The 27758-nt window shown below is 41.6% G+C and overlaps 2 protein-coding genes across 2 annotated transcripts in view; one reads left to right on the plus strand and one right to left on the minus strand.

The window, feature by feature from the left end:
- Nucleotides 1-24691, plus strand: part of RPL35 (ribosomal protein L35) — a 30481-nt gene extending 5790 nt beyond the window's left edge. The window contains exons 2-4 of the mRNA XM_044057961.1: nt 11408-11544; nt 16088-16169; nt 24517-24691. Of these exons, the coding sequence (XP_043913896.1) occupies nt 11408-11544; nt 16088-16169; nt 24517-24678 (381 nt within the window). The 3' untranslated portion in view covers nt 24679-24691. The remainder of the gene's footprint in view (nt 1-11407; nt 11545-16087; nt 16170-24516) is intronic.
- Nucleotides 1-27758, minus strand: part of CHD8 (chromodomain helicase DNA binding protein 8) — a gene marked incomplete in the record, with an annotated part of 4119653 nt that overhangs the window by 2884634 nt on the left and 1207261 nt on the right.

A 27758-nucleotide genomic window follows, 5' to 3' on the forward strand; every position in this document is an offset into this window, starting at 1 on the left:
ATTTTATCCAGTGCAGCTGTTCAGTCAAGGCAAGGCCGACACTGGCAAAATGGCTCTAAGCTCAGTTCAGGCTGGTGCTATGATCAAATCCGGATGATTTTTATTTTAGCCTTTGAGCTTTTTATAGTTTTGAAAAAACGGGGTCAACAGGTTCAACTAATGACATATTGATCACAAGCTTATCATGAGTTGATGGAATATTTTAGAAAATTGCAGATCATTTTCTAAGTTGTAAACAAGTCTCGTAATGTCTGGTCTTATGCCTTACTTTTCTTTTTTTAAAGAACAGTTAGCTCAAACTTGTGATGTCGTTCCTCCTTGAAATCCCCACATTCTGGTAAACATCTTTTAAGCTGATACTAAACTTTTGATAACCTATAAGTTGTTTAATACCAGTAATCTGAGCAAGGCCCGCTCTTGCGTATATTGTATTGTTACAATATTAGCAGCATATAGTGAGAGGTAGTGGCATGTCAGATTTAGCAGTAATCAAATCTAGCAATAATTAAACATACACAGTGATATGTGGCTCGAGGCATAACAAAAACTGGTAGACTGTGTGGATCCGTCACAGGCCACCCTTTGCATTGAGCAACGTACGCTGTGTAGTTTTTATGAGTTAAAACTAACAACATTAACTTGTATCTTTTTATTACTTTACAGTAAATGCAGCATGATATTAAGCAAAATAACACAAACTATAAAGCAAAGGATGCAATAACAAATTAAACCACACTGAAGCCTTAGATGACCACATAAAAATATACCAATGTGAAAGTTATATTCTGTATTTTATTTGCAATTTTTACAATGGTACCTTTGTCTTTAATTATTTTAATTACTGTTTGATGCTCATCATTTAGTGTTTTATTTAAAAGTTGCATTGCTTAATCTGTTGAAAGTCCGGATGGACTAGAGATGGCTATTTAAAAGTGTGTAATGGTTTTATGCTAGCATTAAATGTGACGTTTATTTATCTAGTTAGTCTAAAGTTTTTTAGTACAAAAATTAATTGCATGGATATTACTTTTACAGTATGCTCCACCAGCTGTGATTATTTTATTACTTTAGGCTAATTTACAGGAGGATATTACACAAACAGTGCTATTATTTAGTTGGTAGATGTCTGTACCATTTACTACATACCTGTGCCAGGTGCATTTAGTTTTATTATGTAAGCATGGGTGAGGCTTTTTTCACCATCATGCATACCCACCCCTGGGGCCAGGTTTTACAACCTGCCACATTAATGGGTACGTTATTATAATCGATCAAAGCAGATTTAATTTGAGGTACTCGCCAATTATTTTTAAATTGCAAGGGCATTGTAACAAATGGATGGACCTGCTTTGTCCCTTTTTTACTAGCAAGATAGTCAAAAATCAGTATACAAGACTTATTTTTACATGCAAAATCTATTGGCTTTAACCAATGATATAGTTGTAGTTTTCTTTGCCAGTGGGCTGCCTTTTTACCCCCCCCCCCCAAGTTTGAGTGAATTGCAAATATTGCTGGTTGGCAGCCAACTGCGAAGATACAAAAGGTCTGATTTACTTTTGCTCTGAGGTTATTTAAAATCTGTTCTGTATATGTAGTTGTATGTTTAATCCACCTCCACAAGACAGTTTGTTAAAATACCATCTACAGTTTTTGTCCCAGCTTGGGATCATGGTCTGCTAGTAGCCATATTTAGGTCAGTGCCCAAACTGTTCAATTTGCTACGTAGGATATTTGTCTACACTGTTTAGGAATTCAGTTCCTGTTCCGACTGCACCTAGTGCAGTACCAAGAATACCTGTAACATCACGTTTACTCCTTTTATATTTGTAATGTCTGTATTTGATATGCAAAGAATTAATCGGCCATAATTCCACAATTTTACAATGTGGATACCTAGTAGTAATTTCAACTGCTGACATGTTAACTATCATTTTAATACACTGTATAACTAGCAGTACTTGTTTTACATCCTGTTGTATACCTTACCACATGTCCCAAACCATTAAATACAGTTGAACTATTGTTTATGGCATAAATTTTCAAGCTTGGAGGTAGGGTTTTCGCAGTGTCGTTTTCCCTTTGGAATTTAGCTATGTAGGAGGAATTTAATGGAGTCTTGGCTAGTGGAAATTTCGACTCATTTAGCCTTTGGTATAAACCTCTAAAAGGGTTGGAAACACATTTTTTAGGATGTTTATTACAGTTCAGTCTACATAGTTGTAATGTTTTTCGTCCTGAGTGATGATCCAAGTTAAGGCAGGTTTAGGTGCCACTGCATATAGATGATTTTTCAATTTTCAATAAAAATCACAGTCTACTGTTAAATTTGCAACATCTTTCTTTTTGAATAGAGGGATATGATTAAGACAGTCATATGGTCCATCTAAGTGTTGTCGTCTGAAAAGGTTGGCGTCTTTCAAACAGTGGCAATAATCTATGAAGAGGAAAGTACAACGGTTGTTTAGCAGAATCAAGTAATACTAAAACCAGTATCACCAGGTCCATCACAAATTACAGTCTCAAGTTTATTTGGCTGATTGGGTGTGGTCACCATAACTTTTATTCCCAGCCATTTGCTTGGTTTAGTATCACAGTCTTGCTGTAAAATAACAGCATCTTGATGCATACAAATTTTTACTAAAGGTTGTCCTTTTTGAATCATCTGTGTCTTATTTAAATTGATAGCCTTTACTATTACTTTTTGTTTTGGCTCCCATAATGTAAAAACCTCCCAACTTTTTTTTTAATGGTCCTTTTTGCCCCCAGTGCCAATTTTTTGGAAGAAAGAGTTTTTAACCTGTCATAACTAATACTATATTTTGTGCTGGCACTCTTTGTTCAGTCAGTGCACATAGCCAGAACAGAGTTTGATCAGTATTTGTCAAGAGGGTATATGGCATTTGGGTTTAGCTTTTTTAGTTTTAAAATACAACAGTTGGACCGAATGTCATTTATGTGCCTTTGTAAAGGGGTTCCTTGATGCTTTTGAGGCTTATTATTTAGCTGGCTCACAGCTAATTTTAATACCTTTGCCCAGCCTTGTAACGTTTTATCATTTTGTATGTTTTTTAAACCAGCAGCTTGAGGATGATATGGGATATGCAGCACCCATCTTAACTCTGTTTTTCTGTGCCCATTCTTGAACCTCTGCTCTGGTAAAATGGCTGCCTTGGTCACTTTGGATTTTACTGGGAATCCCATATGTCACACAAATATTTCTTTTAACACTGCTTGCTGGTTTGCCTCTTTGCATGGGGACACCATTAGTAATTCTGAATGTGTCCACCATCGTTGGGCAATATTGCTGATTTTGATCCAGTGGTAAAGGACCAATAAAGTCTATTTACCAGATTTGGTGCTGGACGACTGCCTCTGTGAATGTGTTTACATGCTTCTGCTTGCAGTTGCTTTTGTTTAGTTCTTTGACAGATTTTACACTGCTTTATAACATCTGTAGTTATTTCCTTATTTAACTGCATACCATGCCTTTGTGCCCATTTTATTGTTGCATCTCTTTCCAAGTGCCCACTTCGGTCATGGGCCCATCTTGCCATGCTAGCACTTTTGGCTTTTTTTTATTTTATTTTTTTTTTCGTACCGCGGCCATCTTATTTACCTGCTGGTTATGCCTCCTTTTATTTATTACAAGTGATGCATGGGCATCTACATGTCCAACATTGATTTTGCATTGTTCTTTTTTTTAAATTCGTTGCCAGTCTTCTGAATCTCCCCATAGAGGTCTGCCATGTATCTTTTAATTTTGTTGTTGCCAGGCAGGTAACCAGGTTGTCAGTCCCTTAAAAACTGCCCAGCTGTCAGTATAGATGTACACTTTATCTCTAAGTGATAAACTGTCTGACCAGGGCAACAGCTCGTAATTTTGCCTGATTTATTTGAACCGGCAGTGCCTTTATCAAATAACACAGTTTTTGTTCGTGGGCAATAGGCCACTGCAGTTTAAGTATTACCATTTGATCTAATTTTAGCAGAACCATCAGTAAACCATGCATGTTTTTGTTTTTCTGCATCTAAATTATCAAGTGGTAATGCTTTAGTAATTGGAGACTTTGGAAGCTCATGTTGCTGTTTTATCGCATTAGCATCATCCATAATTACCAGTCTAGCCAACTGTCGTACATGAGATACTCCAGGTACGATGTTGATCCTTTCTTGCAAATACCACTTTTACTTTCGTACAGTCTAAGATTGTGCTATTAGAGTTTTTGTCAAATTATTATCTCGTAACCACCCCTGGATTGGGCAGTCTATCTTAACTGTCACTGTTTAGTTATTTTTTTCACATGAGTCAATACTGTGTACACTGCTAGCATATGCTGCTCAAGGGGGCTATATCTCACCTGCGCTCCAGTCAGGGATTTAGACCAAAATCCCAAGGGTCACTTTTTTTTTTTCTTTTTTTTTTTCCTCCAGTGTCTTTTTTTGCTACAGCTCCCAAGACCTAACATTATTGGCAACTGTTACTTTAAGGATAAAAGGTTGCTGTGGATCAACTGAGCCCAGCCCCACACTCTGCTGTGTAGCCTTTTTTTGCTTCTTTGAAAGCCTTTTGCTTGGGACCCCACTGAAAGTCACTTTTTTTTTTTTTTTGTTACATAGTGAATGGGTTGCAAAATCAGCCTGAGGTGAGGCACAAATGCTCTCCAAAAGCCCATTGCTCTCAAGAAGGCCTGTGTCTGCTTTTTCGTTTTGGGACTGCAATTTTTTTGAATACACTCTAGTGCTGCTGCAGGAAATTTTTTTTTGCTCAATTTTTAATCATACCAAGGAATTTTACTGATGTCCCTTGTGTTTTATTTTCATTTATAGCCCACCCTCTGTTTTGAAGGTGCTGAATTACAGCTTTTAGTGTGATATCTACATCGGATATTTTTTTTTCAGTAATTATGTCATCAATGTAATGGAAAATAGGCACTTTGTCCAGCTGTAACTTGGCTAGGTCTCTAGCCACTAGTCCATGACACAGGGTAGGGCTGTGCAGATATCCCTGTGGTAACACTTTGGAAGGTATACTGCCTCCCCTCCCAGGTAAAAGCAAATTGTGCTCTGATTTCTTCTGCTATCGGAATGGAGACAAAGGCATTTGCTAAGTCCAAAACTGCATGATATGGTCCAGCGGATGAAGACCATCTTTTCACGATTGTAACAATGTCTGGAACAGCTGCTGCTAAGGGTGGGGCCACCTTGTTTAGACCTCGATAATCTACAGTCATTCGCCATGATCAATCAGGTTTGTTTTTACTGGCCATACCGGACTGTTGAATGGACTCACTGTTGGCTGGAGTAAGCCAACCCAAAGCAGTTCTTGGATTGTCTCAGTGATCTCAGCATGCCCACCTGGGATACGATATTGTTTGATGTTTACTATTGTTTTAGGTGTGGGAATATAAAGCGGTTCCCACTTAGCATTGCCTCGGACTACAGCCTTAACTGCGTTGACTGAAGAATGTCGCACTCCAAACCTAAATGGCCCTACAGTGGTTTTTAAGGTTTTTTACCCTTTAACACGTTTATTTTTAAAATATGCTCAGGTACTGGAGCTATTACTGCTTTAATGACAATAGGAATACCACCCCCCCAAAGCTATTTTAACCTTGGTTTTTGCCCCTCCATAACCATTAATTTTGACATATTGTTCACCAAATTTATGGGGGTTGCCTGCAAAAATGGTTATTTCTGATCCTGTGTCTACCAGAGCCATTACATGTTGTGGCCCTCCCTCCAAAAAAATGGTAAGGGGTACGTTAGGGCATCGGTCCCCAGGTGGAATTGCTCTTACTGTACCCCTAGCTACTGGGGACCCACCTATTAGTCAATTTGTCTCTGTTTTTTCAACCAGGGTTTTCAATTCCTTTTCTCCCCAATCTCTTTCATCCATTAAATTCCCCCCTTTTGCCACTGTGCTAGCTCCTCCTCAATAGGGATGTCAGGATATACTTGATTCCACCCTACCTTCCCTTCAGTGGTACTTTTGGTTGGACTTTTCGTAGGGGTTTGCGCTTTACCTGCAGAGCCTGAGCTCCGATAAAGTCTCTAACTAGACTATCTGGGTCTGCCTTAGGTCTTTCTTGCAAAGGTTTTGGGGAAGGAGGGGGTGAAACTTAATACCTTAGCAAGAGGATCCCACTTTCCAAATAATGCTGGCATCATAGTATCAATGTCCAACTTATTTAGGGTGCCTGACACAGCATCCTTACCTGTGCCTATATGTTTTTAAAGGAAAAAAACATTTGGTGGTTGTGATATTTCCACTGTAAACTTCAGACCCTGCTTGCTGCGCCAAATGAACTAGTCCGTTACTTTAAAGTCTGAGGTTAATACAGGATTAGAAATGACACAAGACACCAAGGCTTAAACTTAACAATTTATTAAACAAAAACTTACTAAATAAACAGTAAAACTAATACTAAATAGAAAAACTAATCTATCATGTACTTACAAGCATATGCATAAACAAAATAATCTTTGCCACTGATAGGGAGACTTCACTTCAATCCTATGCAGTGCAGCTATCTGTTCAGTCAAGGCAAGGCCGACACTGGCAAAATGGCTCCAAGCTCAGTTCAGGCTGGTGCTGTGATCAAATCCGGATGATGATTTTCATTTTAGCCTTTGAGCTTTTTATAGTCTTAAACAGGGTCAACAGGTTCAACTAATGACATATTGATCACAAGCTCATCATGAGTTGATGGAATATTGTAGAAAATTGCAGATCATTTCCAAAGTTGTAAACAAGTCTCGTAATGTCTGGTCTTTTTTCAAAGAACAGTTAGCTCACAAACTTGATATAGTTCCTCCTTGAAATACCCACATTCTGGTAAACTTCTTTTAACTGATAAACAACTTATAGGTTAACAAAAGTTCAGTAATCAGTGAGCAAGGCCTGCTCTTAAGCATATTGTATTCTCACAATATTAGCAGCATATAGTGAGGTAGTGGCATGTCAGATTTGGCAATCAATCTAGCAATAATTAAACATACACAGTGATATGTGGCTCGAGGCATAACAAAAACTGGCAAGACTGTGGGTTGCTTCCTAAATGTCTGGAGATTGACCCACTGTACTGTTGGGGGATTCTGAATGCTAGTCTTCAACCAGTTGGGTTGGAGAATTGTATGGGATATTCAAAAATGCATGTCTCCTGTGTTCCTGAGTGTGCTTCAAGGAACAATGGAAACATGCTCAGCACTTCCAAAAAGTTAATGGCATAGAAATTCTTCAGCTAGAAGATATTGACAGTAGCAGAGGATAGGAAGCCTTTTTGCTTTGTGAGAGATGCTTGGAAATTTGTGGGCCGATTTCTGATGGGCAATGACAGTGTCTATTGAAGAAATCTAATCAGTTTTGCTTGTGGTTTCTGGCAAGAAAGGACTGCTAATACTTTGTTGTGGGGTTGGCCAACTTGTTCTTTGCAAGTCTTGCTATCTGGCACTTTGTATCTGTGATTTTCCTTTTAAATTGTATTGTCTGACCAGGGAGAAGCTTGGAGTTGACACTATAGTGCCTAGTTAAGTGCAAAGATGAGCAAGGTGTCTGTCGATTCCTGGTGGGGGCAGTGGTGAGCCAGTTGTACAGGTATGGGAACACCTGGAACCCTTTCAGTTTGAGGTAGGCTGTGGTAAGACCAAAGGGTAGGGCACTGAATTGCAATTGTGACTCGCAGCTGGAAACTGAGGAGACCTTGTCCATCTTTTGTAGTAGTACACGTTTTTTTTTCTTGGTGGGGGAATGGACTGTACTGTGACCATCTGGAATGTTGACATATATTGAGAGGCCGGAGGTCTCTGTTCCTTTGTGCACTAAAAATAATCGTGAGCAAGTTGCAAATCAGTGATTGCCTGGTGAGAGCTCCTTTCTTTCTCTTTACTGGAGAAAGACCTTGGTGGACGGGCTAGTGAGCAATGTTCTTAAGGCAGAAAAGGCTTTCCCATCTTCTTCTGGAGAGTATATCTTTTTGAGTAGGGTCAAGACTATCGAGCTGTCCAAGGCATTATCAGTGGGTGTTTAGTTGCTCTGCAGAGTAACAATATCATCCAGCATGTGTCCTTGCAGTTATGCTGGTGCCTGTGGCTCTAAGTGCCCTTGGTCCTGTTAGAAACTGGGCACACTGACACATTCAAAAAGGACTGAGCTTTTCAGCAATTTGGGCTGGACCTGAAGGTCTCAGACTCTTGTGAGGGTCTTCAGAGGACCATTTGCCTTTGTCTCAATTTCTAGGATCTTAACGAATGAGGTAAACCCCTGGGGGGGGGGGGTTGGGGTCACTTCCCTTCTCTTCTCAGTGTGTTTTGGTTAAAGATTTGTGAGTGGGAGTCTGCATACAGCCTCTTGCATGCTTTGAGGAACCTCCATGATGGACTTGGAAGGCAGTCAGCTTGATTGGGGACAGCTGTCCTGACAGGGTCAGCACCCAAGGGGATTTGATAGAGGATGGAGGAAGCTGAAAGTCCTCTTATCAGACAAGGAGAGCATTCTTTTGACTGTCTTCTAATCCTACAGGGGAACCCAAAATCATCCTGGGAGGAGTCTGAGCAGCCACACCAGGCAGATTCCAAAATCTGATTCTAGTTCACTTGGCTTGGGTGTCAGTGAAGTAGCCTGGTAGTGTTGACTCAACTTTGGGGTCTCCATCTCCGAATCGGGCACCTACACTTCAGCCTGGCTATACTTTCGTGCTGCTGGGATTGAAGAAGCTGTCAGTGGGAGACAACTAGGTCTTCAGGTCTGAAATGGACACTGCCTGGGTAGCAGTTGGATCCACAGTACTTCCTAGAAGACTGAATGCAGTGATGGGAAGGACCCAAGTATATTGGTCCAGCATTGGTCTGAGCTGGGGGAGAGAATCCTCCCAGGAGGGGATTCGTCCCTTACTATTCTGCATTAGGAGCTTCCTAGTCAGTCTTCCAACAAGCATAGAGAGGAGAAAAGTTGTGACAAACCAAAGGTGGCTTGTGTCCAGGTCCATCACTTTTAGTCCTAGGGAGATCACTGAGTGAACTAAAAAGTAGTGCAGATGGAGCCCTATTTGTTGTGGTGGGCATCACTAAGGCAGTGCACACATTTGTGCAAATATGAATTTGGTGTCTTGTGGCTGTAGGAAATTCCTTTTTTTTTTTTTTTCCCAGATGGCTTGTTGGCTATTGTGAGAAATTCCGGTTGTCACCAACACTGAAGTGAGAGGCACACACAGCTAATCACTACTAATTACAGTAACTGCAGCTATAACTGCTAATGCTAAATTCCAAACTGATAACTTTACTAAAGAAAAAATGGTGTGTTTAAAAGCATATCTTACTCCGTACATTACAGCTATGCAACTATGGTAAGGGAAGACGAGATACTGATTATCACTTAGTGGGACTATAAAGTGGGGGGGGGGTCAAGGTAGATCGAAAGCAGAGTAATTGGTTAAGGTAAGCCTGAGCAGTGGAGACGGTCCAAAGGAGTTGCATACATAATCTGAGGTAACTTCGGGGTTTTGATTATGGGTGAAGGGAGGAGCCTGAGCTTTTGATTCAGTCTAGAGTGGCTGAGGTCAGATCAGAAGGCAACTTCCATTGAGGAACAGAAGAGATGTGGGATCACTTACTTTTTTAATGTACTGCATAAAGATGGTCTCATCAAAAGGCTTCAGATATTAATGCTTGTCCTTTATCTTGATGCGAGGGAGTTTAAACTGAGTTGATGAAACCTGGACATGCAGTTAAGAGTACTGTAACTTGCAGATAATGGTGGAATAGTAGCTGTTTTGGGCAGATAATGGTGGAATAGTAGCTGTTTTGGGCAGATGTAGAAACCAGAGATGGTGACTTAACAGCAGAATGCAGGGTGCCAGTAGTAAATGTCACTTGAAAAAGTGTCAGTGCACATAGCATACATGCTGAGCTGCTTGGTTATTTGGTGTATGTAAATAGTATCTTAACTGTTAAAACATGGCAGAGTTGTTTGAGCCCCGAGGTAAGTATGCTTGTCCTGGAAAAGTACAGGCTAATTCTGATTTGTGCTGTTGCATGGCTCAATGAATTAAGTGATGACAGAGCTTCCAAATGTGAGTGGATCAGTATGGTCCTGTTGCAGCTGTTTGCTAGATGTTGAAGAGGCCCAGTTTGGTACGAGTATTTTTAAATACTGCTACTATTAACACACTGATCTTGTGTAGAGAGTAAATTTTGGGTACACTTGCCTTTTGTGAGGCTGTACCCGGATGTTTTTTGGCAAATAGCATAGGCTTGCCTTTAGTGGTATTGGCTGCTGGGGAGGTGTTGATATCTGAACAAAACAATGCAGCATTACATGCACGCAGAGAGCAATGGTGGTGAAGTATAGAGCCTTTGGGAGGTGACGCACCACTACTCTCGCTTCTTATTGCAAGTGTCTTAAAACATCTTTGGATTTCTTGTCGTATCAAAGGCTTACTGAAGTGATGGCACCTAGGTGTGCTGTTGTAGCCTTAGTACCTTGGTCTGCACAATTTGTGCATTTGTCATTGCTCACTAATGTGTAGATAGTGGAGTGAACTTCTATAACAAGTACTTAGGCTGCTTGGCTGCTGTAGTGGATGTTGATGAGATGGGGTTTGGCAGAGTTGTAAGACTACTTTTGGATGTCCTGTGCATGGTACCTTTAGAAGTTCATCTCTGGGATTTTGAACACCATAGTGTTTGAATGCAGTTATTGAGGCTATGTATTCCAATGTGTGCATGTGGTGCTGATTTGCTCTCTTTGAGGTTTTCTATAGTTCACCTGGCAGAAGCTCTGGTTCGAGAGTTTGTAGCCATCTTTAAGTTTGTGTAAATTTGGTTGAAAGCTAGCAAAAATATGTATTCTGTAGCAACAAGGAATAAGTTTTTGAACTGATAACATGCAGAGGCATCCATTAGGTTATCCTGGGGTATGGGATTTTATGAAATGCTACTCCTGACAAAGGAGTAGCTGGTTGTCTACTAGCTAAATATGCAAAACTTTTTTTTGTTATTTTTTTTTTCCCCCCTAACCTTTAATGGTGCAGCTGCTGGTAGCATAAGCTGAAGGTAGCATTTTGTATGGAAAGAATAAAATGTCTCTTGTATTTTAATGAAACTGTGTTGTTGCAGAAGTATTAAAATCCTTAATGTCACAATTTTTTTTAAATGCATGATTGTCTTCCTTTTGGTTTTAACAGCTTTTCCCCCTTTGCTATATAAATGTTTTCTTAAAATAACACAGAAAACCTTAGCATTGTGAAGTACACCGGAAGCTAATTTTTGTATGCGTCTTGCAGTGGGCTGCTGAAATTTGGGGAAAGGGGGTGCTGGCTGTTCAAGAGCATGCATCCCAGCTCATTGGTGTACATGTTGATGCAGAACCTCTATTTAAAGTAGGATTAATCATGCTTTGTTTTGTCTTTAGGCAAAAATCAAGGCCCGAGATCTGCGGGGCAAGAAGAAGGAAGAGCTCTTGAAGCAGCTTGAGGATCTGAAGGTTGAACTCTCCCAGCTTAGAGTTGCAAAAGTAACTGGTGGCGCTGCTTCCAAGCTTTCCAAAATGTAAGAAGACTGAACAGCTCAAGACAAGTAATTTAATTCCCTTGGGGCACTGTTGGTTCATAGCTGTGTACTAGGCTGATGGCCCTGGCCTAGCCATAGGATTACCCTGGCATCGTGCCACCCAACCTTGGTTCCAGTGCCTCTGTCGAGTAGAGCCACTGGAGTTATCCCTGGGGTGAATTTTCTATTTCCCATCTACTCATCAAGATCTCTCTATTAGAGGGTCAGCGAGTTGCTCTGCTTGATATGCATGTGCAGTCTCTTCCATAGCATGTGTGGCTGTCCCTCCAGTACATTCTGTTGATTGTGGTAATGAGGTTGAGGTCTCCAGAACGTGTGGTGCAAAGGGATTGGGATTTATTTAGATACATTTCTAATGGAGCTGGGGAAGTCAAGCAGAGATCACCTTTTAAGTAGGAGACTGAGAATAGTTGGGAGTGGACAGCTGTTTAAGGCCTATGATCCTCTTTGTGAGGTGCGGCCTCTTCAGTTATTGCAGGTATCTAGTGAGGTACATGCCAAAAGGGGCATTGTATTTGATTTGGCCTAATGAGGGAAGAGTAGAGGGAGGCAATGATCTTTCTTCCTAGATGCAAAACCCTTAGTAATGATGTGCCACATGTGACTTTCTGACCGCAGTGGTAATGTGGTGAGCAAAAAAGAGGTTGCTGTCCACCTGGGTTCCCAGATTTCTAGCGCCTTCTGTGTTCAGTGGACGACCATTAATGTGGTAATTCATGGAGCCTGTTTTTCCCCAAAGGGATGACTACACATTTTTTTGACCTTGAGCTTAAGGCCATGGTCCTGACACAAGTCGTTGGTCTTGGTGAGGTCATTCTGTAGGATGTTAACATCACTTGAGTTAATGGCTCCCGACTTGCAATAGTCTGCAAACTTTGTCAGCCAGAGTCACTTCTTGTTGACCTTTACTTCAGAGAGGTAAATACCAAACAGGAGAGGCTCCAGGACTGAATCCTGTGGGACTTCAGTCGTGACTAGTCGGCAGTCTGACTTTGAATCAGCTCTGTGAGCCAGTTTGCAACCCACCTACTGATATAGGGGTTGATGCCTAGCCTAGTGAGTTTTTTTTTATGATTCCTTAGTGGGAATGGTATCAAAGGCCTTGGCCAGATCAAGGTAGGCTGTATGAGCCACCTTGCCTTTATTCACATCTCTGGTGACTGACTCAGTCAACCAAGTTGAGCAGGTATGATCTACCCTTCACAAAACCAAACTGTGTGTGATCCAGAGTTTGGAGATTCCTTATCCTTGTTTATTGGGTCCATGATGACTCGTCAGGCTAATGGGGTGGTGATTCCCAGGGTCTGTAGTCCCTGTGGAGAGGGATGACTGTAGCAGTCTGCCATTTGGTAGGGACAGAACTTGAGGTGAGGCTGTGATTGAACAAGGCACACAGATGAGGTGCCAATTCACTCTGTAGTTCATGTGGAACACAGCCAGGGATATTGTCAGGTCCCATAGAAGCTGTATTCTTGGCCTTAGTGCTGTTTTAACCTGTGCAACAGTAATACTGGGTGCCTGGCAGTCTGGTATTGATTCGTCCTGGGGGGGTAAAACTGGCACTGAATCAGCCAGTATATTGGCAATATCTGTTGGTTCGGTGTAGGAGGTACCCTTGTGCAGTAGCTCGGAGCAAATCTGGGTATTGCCGTGGACACTTTTTTTTTTAACTATAGAATCCATGTGGTCGTCTTACCCTCTGCTGCAATTCTGTTTTCATAGCTAGCTTTAGAGGATTTGATGAGGGATCTCAACTTTTTGTTAAGGCTGATAAGGGAGATTTTCCAGTCTTGGGACTTAACCATATTCTGCATCAGTTTCCTCCTGTTGTAGAGTTTGCTTATGGCAGGGGACCACCAGATTGGCTTCCTTTTATTTGGAGGAAAGTGTCTTGGTTCTCTCTTGGTGATGGCGAAATCCATGCATTTGTGTACGTGTTCATATAGTTGTAGTTCATATAGAACTCCAAATGTTCGGCAACTGTATTGTTACAGGAGTAGTTTTCCCAGTTAATAAAGTCGCCTAGTATGAGTGTGTTGGGTTGGACCCTAATATTCTCCAGGGTGTTTAGGAATGTGGACTGAGTCTTGGGACATGGTTGGGGACCTATAGCAGGCTACAACCTGAATTGCTGTCTTACTTGAGGTGCAGCTAACATTGGGTATGCGTTATGTTGGGCTACCAGTCTGGAGGTGTCCGCATCCTTTATGAATATGGGAACACCACTGCCTTTGGAGCTTCAGTCCCAAGTTCTGGGGCTGAAAGGTGTGGAAAGAATTGTAGCCTGGTAATGTAGGGGTGCTTTCTGCTGCCTTGAACCAGGTCTGTGTTACAGCACAAATGTCTTGTTCTCCATTGAGTGCTTTGAGCGAGTGCGTTTTGAGATTTAAATTTCTAGCGTTGAGCAACATGACCCTCCAGATTGCAGTTGTTTGTAGCTGTTGTGGTAAATTTTTTTTTTTTTTTTTGGAACGCCGTCTAAAGGCACTGTAGGGGTGGAAAGTGCCTTGGCCAGTATCTGGAAGCCCAGGGTGACCGATGCAGGCCATGTCTGGCAAAGCATCGAGGTGTCCGTCTTGTCATCCCAGGCAGACGGATACCGGATCCCCTTTAGAATGAGACCAGAAACTTGGCCAATTGTTAATCAAGTCATTTTCTGCTAGGTTCATACCCACCTGGGCTGCATAATTTGAGAGCACCTCCATGTAGTCCCGGGAGGTCCGTCTGTTCATTCACACCTACATGTACAATGACAGTCGTATTTGTATGTGTTGAGGGACCTGAGTGTATTGTGATGCATCCTGGCACCTGTCAGGCAGCTGCTAGGTTGAATAAGGAGAAAGTGGGACATCAGTGTGTCTCTATCGAATCCCCTATAACTAGTCTGTTGGGCATGCTGTCTTGCCTTGGCTTTGGTTGAGTGACGCATTGTTTAGGTGAGTTGCGTCTTGTCATTAGTGTTGTGGTGGTGTGCGTTTCTGCCTTGGAGGTCTCTGGTGTTTGGGTAGATTTTTGAGAACCTCCGTGAAAGTGGATGTGTTTATGTGAAGGCAGTGCTGGTGTGTTCTGGAGGGCTGTGTTCCATGTGGTGTGGTGCAAGTGTTGACCTTCTCTTCTTGACCAGCTATTCTGGTCTTGGTTGGAGAATGCGTGGCTTCCAGTTTGGATATAGAAGTGCATCTCTCGCAAGTCTGAGTGTTGTGAGGTAAGAGGAGAGGGTTGTCCATGTACTTGAAGCAGTTTGCCTCAGGATGCCCAAGTTCATCATGTTAATAGGAGAAAGCATAGTAAACTGACCTTTAGACATGCTTGGAGGGGTGGGCATTAAGTACTAGATCAGTTTCCCTGTAGAACGTTTAGTGCTGATAGCACTTTTGCTACAAGAAGTCGGGTAAAGTGCTAGACTAATAAGCTAGTAAAAGTGCAGGAGAAGAGAGCACTAGTAGATCCTAAGAGAAAAATTGATGAGCAGACTTTGGCACAGCTCAGATGCATACGAACGGTCCTGTATACAGCAAGTCTGTATCTGGACTAGACTAGTTTACTGGAAAGGTGGGAAGCAAACGCAGCCTTTTAAGCCAGAAAGTTGAGAGATGGAAAAACTGCCCAAACTTGGGCAGGAACACTTAAGTACTGGTTGGACAGAGGGTGCTGGAGGTTTTGGCTTGCCCACTAGGATGAGATCTGGACCTTAAAGCTGTGCCAGTGGGAAGTCTTATTAGGGACCTGGGGAGAGAATGGTTTCCTTTTTTACTCATGAATTTGGTGAACTCTTGACTGTAAGAGCAGATGGCTGTACATGCTATTGCTCTGTTGGTGAATGTAGTTTTAAGGAAAAAGGGAAAGGATGAATTAGTTTTATCTGAAAGGTTGAAATAAAATAGTAGCTGTACTTGAGATTCTTAAATTAGTGTGTGCAGTTGAGAATGGAAAAGGTGCACTTCTCCAGAGTTGAAACAGCATTGCCTAGTTTGGTCATCTTGATCGTGTGGAGCAGGTTGGCATGTGAGGTCAGTCCAAAGGTGAGGCAGGTGTGCATGTTACTCTTAAACGTTCTTAGCAGTTGTATAGCAGTGCATGAACACTGAGCAGGCTAGGCTGGTAGCTCTAGTGCCTTGCCACCAGGAGTTTGGAAGGAGTGCAGCCCTCTCCTCAGTTTTGACTTCTCTCTTCTCCAAGTGACTCTTGTAAGTTTTTGTGAGTGGTGAGGTGGATTAAAATTGGGGGGGGGGGGTAGCTTTCCAGTGATGTAAAAGCAGAACTGTTGTGTGGCAAATGCTAGGTCCTGTTTATGGCCTAGTGTTTTGAACTGTTTTAATGTTTCACAGAAATGGTTGGTTGGTGTGCCAGTGTTTACTTTTTGAGCTGGGAATTTTATACAATTGTTTTTAGACATTACCTAAAATGCATGTTCTTGTTGCAGGATTGCAGATTCATCTAATGATTAACTATATATATATATATATATATATATATATATATATATATATATATTATCCCCCCCCCCTTCTTCCTCCTCCAGTCGAGTTGTCCGCAAGTCAATTGCACGGGTTCTGACTGTCATTAACCAGACACAAAAAGAAAATCTGCGAAAGTTTTACAAGGTAAGTGAAAATTTAATGCACGATAGACTTGACAGCCTGTTCATTGAACAACTACTAAAACATTAACTGCTTCTAAAGCTAGCAAGCCTAGAATGCTGATGAGCACAGTGTGCCTACCCATTTGAGGGCAGTGGTCTTGAATGTTAAAATGTTGATTTCTAAAACCTCAGTTCTGTGCAGCATTTTAAGTCCTGTTTTTATATTCAGCCTTCTGTAGGATGGCTGCTGAGATTCACCTGCATAAATCAACTAACAAAAGCTGATTTAAGTATACTTTTTCTGCACGTATTAGAAATTTGTAGATAATTGTTGTATATAATGCAGGGAGATGACTCCCTGTCTCTAGCTGCAGTTAAGCAGCCCCCCCCCCCATTCTTGTTGTGGTATTAATCTTGGTGGCTTTGGCATTACCCCACCCCAAGTGCTCTTATTTGAATTTTCATAAACTTTTTTGTCATTTTTAACTTATCTGCATTTATTTAAACTGTATTTGCCTTAATATTGCTACAGACGTGCTAGCTTGTACTGCATGTAAAGTGTTTTTGCTGCTGTCATTAGCTCATTATTTCTAATACAGAGAACTTTTTGAGAAAGCCAACCCACTTAACTAAAAAAAATTATATATTCCAAGCTTGTTTTCTGCCTTTCCTTTTAAGTAGTCTAATCCAGATACAGATTTGTTGTATGCAGGACTGTTTGTAAGCTTCTGTGCCCCAAGCCTTTCTGTGCTAGAGGGAAGCCTTCTAGCTTATTAGTGGGAGTGGTAAGCACTAGGTAGCCTATCTACCACACGAGTGGTTTCTGGCCCAGAAAGTTTAGTTTATTGGCCATTTGGGCAGTTTTTCAATCTTTCAACTTTCTGGTTTAAAAGCCTGCATTTGCACTTGCTTCCCACCTTCTGTGTAACTAGTTCTGTCCAGATACAGATTTACTGTATCCAGGACTGTTTGTAAGCTTCTGTGCCCCCAAGCCTTTCTGTGTTGGAGGGAAGCCTTCTAGCTTGTCTACAACAAGATCTAGATTTAGTTTTAGCACTTGAATTTGCTTATCTGTGCTCAGCACTCGTTCAGAACTTGTAAGCACTTGATAAAACTACAAATTACTACAGCACTCACCCTTCCTCATTACCTAGAGGAAAACAGCTTTGGTACTTACTTTCCTCACTTGCATAGAGAAAAACAGCTCTTGAACTCGCTTTCCTCACTTGTCTAGAGAAAAATATTTTTATTCAGGCATGTCCAAGGGTCTGCTCCCAATGTTCTTTCCTGTCTGAATCTGGGCATCTTGGGGCAATGTAGCAATTGCCTTTTGCACAGGCAACCCTCTCCTTTTACCACCCAGCACTACAACCTGTGAGAGCTGCACTTGCCTAGCTAAACTGGAGGTAAAGCACTCTCCAACCAAGACTGAACTTGATAGTCAAGAGGAGACTGTAAACACTTGCACCGCACCACACCACACTCATCACATAGTCCCACTAAACCTACACCACCAAAATCCACACACAAAAACACTAAAACATTTGCGGAGGCTCTCAATCTCCTCAAGCAACAGAGACCTCTAAAGCAGAAACACAAGCAACCTCCCACCACCAACGCAACCCAAATGACATACCCCACAGACTTGTGTGCCACTCAAGGCAAAACGTACCCAACGACTAGTCATAGGTGACTCTATAGTCAGGCACACTGATGTCCCACTCACCAGGCTAAACAAGGTCAGGTGCCAGGGTCTGCCCCATAACCCACGCACTCGGGTCATTCCCAAGTACAAATATGACTCCGTGATTGTCCATGTTTGTGTGAATGACCTGAGACATACCTCCTGGACTACATGGAAGAACTCTCTGATCTTGTAGCCCAGGGAGGTATGACCCTAGCCCAGAGTAGCATCCTGCCATTGCCTAGAATGATACTGCAGTACAAGGACAAAATGATTGACTTCAACAATTGGCTAAGCTTCTGGTGTCATTCTAAGGGGCATCCAGTATCTGTCTGCCTGGGATGACATGGTTGGCAGACCACGATGCTTTGCCAGAGATGGCCTGCATCTGTCACCCCTGGGATACTGGCAAAGGCTCTTGCTGCCCATATAGTGCCTTTTTTAGTCAAGGTTCAAATGACAAATTCACCACCATAACAGAAACAGTCAAGCAAAAACTGAGGGTAATGCTACTCAGTGCTAGAAATCTAAATCTCAAAATGCACTCACTTGAGGCACTCCTTAAAATGGAGAACATTGATGTCTGTGCAGTGACTGAGACCTGGTTCAAGGCTCCAGAGAGCACCCCTGCATTACCAGGCTGTAACTCATACCACACATTTTGGCCATTTAACCTGGACTGGAACACCAAAGGTGGAGGTGTGTCCATATTCATTTAAGGATATCCACACCTCCAGGCTAGTTGCTCAGCATAATGCAGCCAAAGTTATCCAAGTCCAACTAACTCTGGGCAAAACTGGAATACAAACTGTAGCTTGCCACAGATCCCCCACCATGCCCCAGGATTCCCACTCTTTTCTTGATGTACAGGAAAACATTAGTGTTCACCTAACACCCTAATATTGGGTGATTCCCCCCCCCCCCAACTACCCCACCATTAACTGGGAAAACTACTCGTATACCAACTCCTTCGCTTAGCGCTTTCTGTAATTCATAAATTCCAATGCCCTGGATCAACTTATCCATACCCCCACCAAGGGGCAACAATATCCTAGACCTAGTGATTACCAGCATGAGTGACCGGTGTTCCACACCTGAAGTCAACTCCTCGTTGGTCAGATCAACCATAAGCTAAACACCCTAGATTTCCACATCCCGCCCCCCCCCCCCCCATTAAGGAAACCATGGTAAAAAATTTCTCCAAAGCCAACTTCATGCTTCTCAAGACAGAAGTGGTGAACTTCATGACGGACAGTACAGTTATAGCTGCTGAATCCTACAAAAAATGCACTCTATAAGCACTTACTATGGATCATGCTATCCCAAACAGAACCAAGATGCTATCCTCCAAAAAAGAAGACAATCTGGTGGTTCCCTGCCATAAACTCTACAACAGAAGGAAGAAATTGTTGCAAAAGAGTAAAATCCCATGAGTGGAGGAGCTCCCTGGTCAGCCTCAGCAAGAAGTTGAGCTCCCTTATAAGATCCTCCAAAGCTAGCTATGAAAACAAAAAGATTGCCACTGATTCTAAGGACGACCACAAAGCATTCTATAGCTATGTCAATCTCAATGGCAACACTCTGATCTGCTCTGAGTTACAGCACAATGGCACAAAAATTACAGAACCAACTGATATTGCCAACATCCTGGCAGGTTCAGTGTTAACTTTACCCCCCCTCACCCCCTAAAGGGGCCATATCTCTACAGGAAGAATGCAGAGTCCCTGTAATCACAACTTCACAAGTAAAAGCAGCACTCTCTAAAGCCAAAAACACAGCATCCATGGGAGTGGACAACATCCCAGGCTGCATTTTACACTAACTTCAGAACGAACTGGCTCCCCACCTAAGCACCATGTTCAACCATAGCCTCAAGTCAGGCTTTGTGCCCACTGAATGGCGCACAGCAACATTTATCCCACTCCACAAAGGGGGAGCCACCGGTGATCCCGGGAACTATTGCCCTATTAGCCTGACTAGCCTTGTTTGCTGGGAACTGTTGTCCCATTAGCCTGATGAGCTTTGTCTGCAAGGCCATGGAACGTATCCTCATGGAATTCATAAACAAAGATATTGGTAACCTCCAAACTCTGGACCCCACCGAGTGTGCATTTGTGAGAAGCAGATCTTGCCTCCTGAACCTGTTTGACTTCTTTGAGGCAGTCACCAATGCTGTAGATGAGGGTAAGGTGGTTCACACAGCCTATTCTGACCTTACCAAGGCTTTCGACACCATCCCCCAATCTGGAATTATAGCTAAACTCACTAAACTAGGCATAAATCCTTATGTCACAAGATGGGTTGCCAACTGGCTCACTGACAGAAACCAGACTAAAAGTTGCAAACTCCAAATCTGACTTCAAACCAGTGACAAGTGGAGTACCACAGGGTTCAGTCCTGGGACCTCTCCTGTTTGGCATCTACTTCCCTGAAGTACAGGCTAACACAGAAGGCCTCTGGCTAACTTAAGTTCACAGATGACTGCAAACTAGGAGCTATAGTAGAGTCCCCAAATGATGTGGACATCCTACAGAAGGGCCTCACTGAGACAGATGCCTGGTGTCAGAGCCATGGCCTCAAGCTCAGTGCCAAAAGTGCATTATCCCCTGTGGTAAAAATTCTGTACCCATGAACTAACACATAGGCGTCAGTCCGAACATGTGATAGAGACCTTGGGACCCAGGTGGACAGTTCTTTCCTTTGATCACATTGCCACAGTAGTCGGCAAGTCTTCTATATGGCACACCTCATCACAAAAGGGATGTCATCCAGGAAAATGAGGTCATTGTTCCCACTACTCAACACTCATTAGACCCATTAGAGTACAAAGCCCCTCTTGGAGTGTACCTCACAAGACATCTGCAGCAGCTGGAAAGGCCACAGAAGTACTTCACAAAGAGAATTACTGGCCTCAAACTCCAGCTATACTCTGTAGCATATCGCCTACTCCAAGGTGATCTCTGCCCAACATATAAAGCTATGTCAAACCCAGAGCTGTTGGACATGCTATACCTAAAGAAATCCCAATCCCCCCGAGCTACAATGCTGTAGGGACCTAACCTTGTCACCACAAACTGGGCTTGTTGGAGGGATAGATTCCTGTCCCAGAGGCTTCGCATACTCGAACAAGCTACCCATGTATGTCAAATTAACACTCCCAAGAAAAATCGTGATGGGAAATAGGAAATGCACCCTGGGGATCACTTGTGTGGCTCTGCTCAACAGGGGCACAGGATATTTAACTTTCTTGGGTTGGCGTAAGCCAGGAAACTTTGTTGGCTAGGCTTGCTTAAGCCCTTGGGCTGATAGCCTAGTACCTACCTAATGAACCTTTGGATGCATGTATTTTGACAGTGCCGCTACAACTGACTCCTTAAGTAGTCCCAATTTAACTCTCCTGTTTTCTGACCATGTCCTTACATTTAACTTTGAATAACTTGCTATTCTTTGTTTGCAATATATATCCACACACTGCAGGCAACTGTTCCCAAGTTGACTAAGCTTAATCCGGTATTTGGACCAGTGATTTTGATTTTTATAGTTTGTATTGGTCATTAACATCTACATTTTTAGGTGCTTTGATCCTTGTCACTGCACTCATTAAGCTCTGATTGTCCCCTTTCAGCACTCCCTGTCAGTTGTGTGTGAGCCTAGAAGGTGGCTGGTATGGATTTTATTTTGGGTACCCCTCCCCCACAGTCCCTAAGCTGCTGCTAAATATTGAGTGTGCAGTGCATGTAAACTGTAGCTATACCAGCAGCTTCATGCTCTTGGTACTGTCTTAGTGGAATTTTATCCCATTTGCTTAGTGTATCTGGTACTAGTTGTCTGGACCTAATTGACCGTCAAGATTGTGTCTCCAAGGACCTGAAGACTCTCTTGTATTGAAGGTTTACTAGTGAAACACTTTTGCTTGGGTTGTAGTCTGAGCCACATTTCTGTCCCACAGGAACAGGCTGCTTGGAATTTAAGTTGAAAGTAACTTTCCCTGTTGTGGGAACAGTGCTAAAGATGCTGTTGGATTCCTTGAGATTGTGTACCAAACAGGTAAGTGAGCACCCCACGGAAATGTATCCTACTCCAAACAAGGTATGCCCCAAAACAGTGGTATAACAGCACCTTTGTCATTGTTTGAATTTTTATAACCTTTACATTGAGGGAGGTGCAGTTCAGTATTTCAAAAGTTGGTTCAGTTGTGTTGCCACAATGGCATGTAAGTTTTAGAGCTGCATTCCTTTGTCACAAGGAGACACTCTCCAAAGTTTGAGCTTGCCTAGCGTAACAAACTGCCATCCACTTGTATGAAATGCATCCATCTTCGGGGGTAATAATGGGAATACTTTTCAGGCTAACCTTTACAAAAAAGAATCCTTTTTTGACTTGGTTTCACTAGATTCAAGGAGAATGGGTTTCTGTGGCTGAGTCGGCCACTTGTTTACACTTGGGCATGTGATATTGAAATTGCACTTTTCTTGGGGAAAGGAAGCAGAGTCCCAGAATAACCATGTTTTTGCTTACCAAGTAAGTAAACCCCTTGGGTTGAAAAGTACTTTGTCTGAAGTGACTTGAAGATGGTTTGGTTAAGTGACTTGCTAGTTTGCAAAAGTAGATAGGTTAGCCTGATTCAGTGTAACCTGATCTGGTATAAACCAAGGAGTTAAGGGTAAATCTCAGAAGTAACTGCTTTATTAAAACTGATTGTTTATCATTTGGTTTCTAGCATGCTATCATTTTATTGTCTTTACTTGTGCAAGTTGCATGGAGCTGAAAGTGTAGGGTAAGAGTTATGTTGGGCTGCTGTGTAATGTAAATCTTGTTTACAGGGCTGAAGAGCAGGTGTTGCAATGTTTAGCTTGTCTGTAGTAGCTTTACAAAAGGCACCCTCTTCACTGGAGTGATTTCTTTTATATCTAAAAAAAAAAAAGCTTTCTTTAGACATTTTGTTTATCATTTTGTTGACTGAGTTAGTCCCACTAGGTTAGTGGCCCCTCTCTTATGGGACCGAAGTGTTATTTCTACTACTGGGAACTTTGGCCAGGGCATCAGGAAACTTCCTTACTCTCTCCAGTTAAGAGAGTGGAATCTCTTGCATCCATCTGGGTTACTGCCATGTCATCCAGAGAGTGGCATACACAGGAGTGCTGCACTGCAGTGTCAGGAATTGTCACCTGTAGTGGGAATAAAAGATACACATTTTTGTGTCTTCAGCATACACACTAGCTTTTGATTTCAACAGTAATGGCCATGGTTTGCAGAATGGACACCCAGTTAAATGGTTAATGTCTTCTGTTTGCAATTTTCCTGCCTTTGCCACTGGCAGTTGCTGCTGTGTTTTTTTCTGCTTGGTCTGCTTTTAAGCAGGTTAGCCGCGATGCGTTCCCTATATGTGAAAGCCCTGTGCGGTGCCATGAATGCTTTCTAGATGTGCGTTCTGCTTATGGTGCTGACAGTGTGTTATTTAAATGTCCATTGCAGTCCTTGCGGTTTATTAATCTGTGGATATTGCTGTACTGAAGCATCTTGCCATTGTTGGGACATGGTGAGAACAAGCTTAGCTTTTATCACCTCACTGTTTTTCTAGTAATTTTCAGATGGGCAAGTGTCTAAGGTCTTCCTGTCCCACCATGGGGGTTTGTCACCCTCTGGCACTCAAATCCTCAACTTTGTAATAAACTGTGTGTACTAAAAATGGTCAGAGTCCTTTGGTAGCCAACTTCTCCCTTCATACTGTATATAGACATACCACTACACAGTGAAAACATAGTCTGGGTTCTTGGGGGTTAACTGTCACGTAAAGTAAGCTGTCCATCTCCCTCCCGTTTTTTTACTGTGCATTGTTCAGGTCTGAGTACAACCCCCCAGATATATCCTTGTATCAAACAGACCTGCAGTGGTTCTTAACCAAAAAGATCGAAGGCATAAAGTCACAAAATTCTGTAAGCTATCCTTTTATTCAGTATTTTATGCACTTTTGTAGGGGGCTCTATTTCATGCCATTAGTGAGACAGTTTAATCTCAAATGCAAGAACCGGGTACCTCCATTTTCATTGACTGACCATGGACAGGTTTATAACCTAGAGCCTCTCAAACTTCAGGAATAAACTTCCTCATAGTGTGACATGTCTTCCTTTTTAAACATAGATTACTGTTGCCCACAAATTCTTTAATCTGGGTTTGGCCTTCCTGGAAGGAAAAATGAGCTGCACCCTGAAGGAGTGAAGTGACTAGGAGTAAATAACGCACTTGAAATTTATACAGGACTTTATTTTGCAATGAATTTTTGAAACGTTTTGTCTTTGGTCTTAAATACAAAAGAAGTGACTTTAAACATTTGTGGCGAGTATGGCTGCTATTTTAGGGATGGTACTCGTAGTGCACTTTGCCACCAACCTTAGTAAAGGTTAATAAATTCAATTTACAGAAAGTGTCCTTGAGAGAAGCTAATGCATGCTAAGTTGAATGGCTATAGATGGTATTGTAAAATTCCATCCTGATAATTTAGAGGCTCAGCAAAAGTGAGACTAGATTTTGAATTGCCCCGCTATATATGAACCCTTCACTTGTCACTATTGTAAGAGTTTGCCAAGTTGTTTTTTTTTTTTTTTTTTTCCCTGATGGAAGAGAGATGGGATTTTGTATTTGGGTCTGTGCATGTTCTTACTCTGTGTGGTCTTTGTTTTAACAGGGTAAGAAGTACAAACCTTTGGACCTCAGACCTAAAAAGACAAGAGCCATGCGCCGCAGGCTTAACCAGTATGAACAAGGCTTGAAGACCAAGAAACAACAAAGAAAAGAGCGCCTATATCCCTTGCGGAAGTTTGCTGTTAAGCATAAATATTACGAATAAATACTTATTATTTTTCTGGTGTTATTGTTTTACTTGGCTGTTGTGGTTATTTATCAAATTTCTTTTACCTCATTTGTTGAATTCCAGGTTCACAGTTTAAGATCTTTAGGAGGTATTAAAAGTATGATAACTTTGTACTTAAGCTGATCCATTTCTGGGTGGGAGAGGTGAAGATTGGTTCTTTAAGGTGTTTGGTATCATATGCTGACTGCTAAAATTCTAGACTTGTTTTATTGCTACAATGAAATAAGCACTTCATTATACTATCACTTAAACTCTGTTTATCTGGACTAGTTTTTAAACATACTTTATCTATAGAGGTTCGTTTTTCCTGAGATTTTTGATGTACTTTATGTAATATGGGGCAAGTTTCAGAAGTGTAACTGAAAATGCTGCTCAAGAATGTAAAACAGACTGGTGTGGTGTTAAAAGTTTTCTTTCTTCAATGCATGGAATCGTATGCTTTGAAGGAGAAATACAAGGCAGCTGAATCTCAATTTTTTTCAGTACAAGCAGAAGTAATGAAGTAAAAAATATTTCTAACATTAGGTCTAGTTAAAGTACTACATTGTCCTGGTGGAGTACTGGCAGTGTACATTTGTAGTGGTCATGTCAGATGACCCCCCCTCCCCCCGTGTCAGATATGACTGCCTTAACAGTTAATTTAGATATTCAAATTTGTTTTAGTAATTCACTTGTTGGATCTGACACAGACCCTTTTTGGCAATTCTAGCTTCAGGTCTGATTCTTTCTACCTAGACTAGAAGTTTCCTGTGAGGCATCTCTGCTGTGGACTTAAAACCTCTTTTTGGGTACATGAGGTGCCTTTTCAATTGCCTTTTCTCCATGTAGAGGAACTCCTCCTGAACTGAGGAGATGTATGTTAAATGGCTATGTCTCATTCCTCCCAGTCCTATACTGCAGCCTTGGAGGAATGGTAAAACTACCTCTCATCTTGATACCTAGTCATGAGTCCCCTTTTTAAAGTAAACGAAACGAGAAACGAGGCAGACTAAAACCAAAAAGACAAATCAAACAAAACAAGGTTCTAGTTGTCTACTGATGTACTATGTTCTTCATTTGTAAATATGTTGCAAGTAATTGCTATGTAAATTGTTAATCACTATGTAATACAACGTAAATACTGTTTTATTTTAACTGTGAAGCTTTTCTCCCTGGGCCTCCACTGAAAATGGACCTACGTCCAGTCGGACACTCCCGGTCAACAAATTTAAATAAAATAAATAAATAAAAGGTGTCCAACAGCTACAGGCAAAAATTCTTTAATGTAAGAAAGTTTGACAAACTCTACACGTTTTCATTGCCCTGGGTAGGGTAACTTCAGAAAAAAAAAAACTGCTACAAGGTAACCACTTTTAAAAAGGCTGTTGCCTACAATCATGTGATAGGCCGCTACTATCACATGATTTTAGGTACCGGCCTTTTTAAAAAAAGTGGTTACTTTGTAGCCGCTGTTTGTGTTTTGTTTTTTTTTTTTTTTTTATGAAGTTACCCTACCCAGGGCGCCGAAAACATGTAGAGTTTGTCAAACTTTCTTGCATTAAAGAATTTTGCCTGTAGCTGTTGGACACCTTGTTTTGTTTGATTTCCCTTTTTAAAGTATAAAAAAAATGTATGCAGTACCATCTCAGACTCTCTTCCTCACATGGGTCTGACCAAGCTGCAAAGTCCATCCATCTCCTGGGCGTAGATATATTTAACACTATCCCTTCATGTAGTGACAGTAAGGTGTTGGACTGTGAGTTTCTTCTCCTTTGGCTTTCAGAATTATCGGTTATCTGACTTATGTGTAAGCTTCCAGTTTTTGTTAAATGGATAGTCTGAGAAATTGCTGTACTTTCTGTAGAAGAAAGTTTTAAATCAAACCATTTATAGCTTGTCCCACTTATCCAGACTTGCATTGAATGTCTGTGCAGGTACTTTGTCCAGGTTCACTGATACTTCTAGAATTTTAAATTGTTTTATTGTGCACATAACCTCATCAGCAAACTTCATGTCAGAGTCATTCTGTTAAATGATTATGTATCGTTTGAAAACAAGGGTGGCATGTAAGCCAAACAGTGTGATGAGAGAGGGATTTTGATTCGGGGAATTTCTAAGATTTTTCTGTACCTCAATGCTAATCTTGGAGACCTCTTTCAGAAAAGACAGACTGAGCCAAACCAGTCATTTTCTGGCAAGCAAGGTGCTAAAGGGTGGCAAAGTGGAAATGGGCCCTTTTTTTTTGGGGGGGGGGACTTCACTGGTACAAAATGACACATTCTTTGTGTTCCCACCTCTATGGCCAGTATCTGCAGAAATGTGGACCACAAACTGGTCCTCTATCCCCTTTGGCAAAAATTTGTCTCATACTCTTGGGTGTTAAGTGATGCAGGATGCTTACAGGTGGCACTGTATACAAACACTTTAAAGGGTATTTCTTGTCACCATCTGAACCAAACAGAATATTTTTCTCAAGTTCTTCAGGTTTTGCATATCCAAGAAGAGATCAAACCAGTGCTTGCAAGTCAAAGGCTTGTATTACACAATGTTGGTACCAAAGAAACTGGACTCTTGGAGACTATACTAAATAATTTCTAAGTTTGTATATGAAGGTACCACAAGTCACAACCTTGACCTTAAAGAAGTTGTTACCCCTCATTCTTCCCATGAGATGGGACATTTCTGAGGTTCTAGGTCACTTTATCTGTTCCCTATTGCCCTTTAGATTATCTAAAGCTTCAAGGGTTTTTGATAAAATGCCTAGCTCCAGTTATAGCTTTATTGCAGACTGAATGGCATTCATATTTTTCCTTGGGTGACTTTCTAATTTTTATTGTCTTGCATGTGTTAACATAGGTTGTGCCTTCTGAGTCATCTGGGCTTCCAGATAAATATTGCTGAATCCTTGACCGCATCTCACAGGATTGTTTGCCTTCTAGATACTGGGTCGAAAGGGCCTTTTTATGATGTACATGTGTCTGTGTGTTTATCTGGAATCTTTCCTGAGCTTCTCCAGTCTGACTTCTGCAAGAGATTTTTTGAGGATCTTTGGGTTCATGATTCTTAGGATTCCTCTA

Source organism: Protopterus annectens, chromosome 16.part0 (assembly GCF_019279795.1).
Source record: "Protopterus annectens isolate FY-2018-M chromosome 16.part0, PAN1.0, whole genome shotgun sequence".
Taxonomy (NCBI): Eukaryota; Metazoa; Chordata; order Ceratodontiformes; family Protopteridae; genus Protopterus; species Protopterus annectens.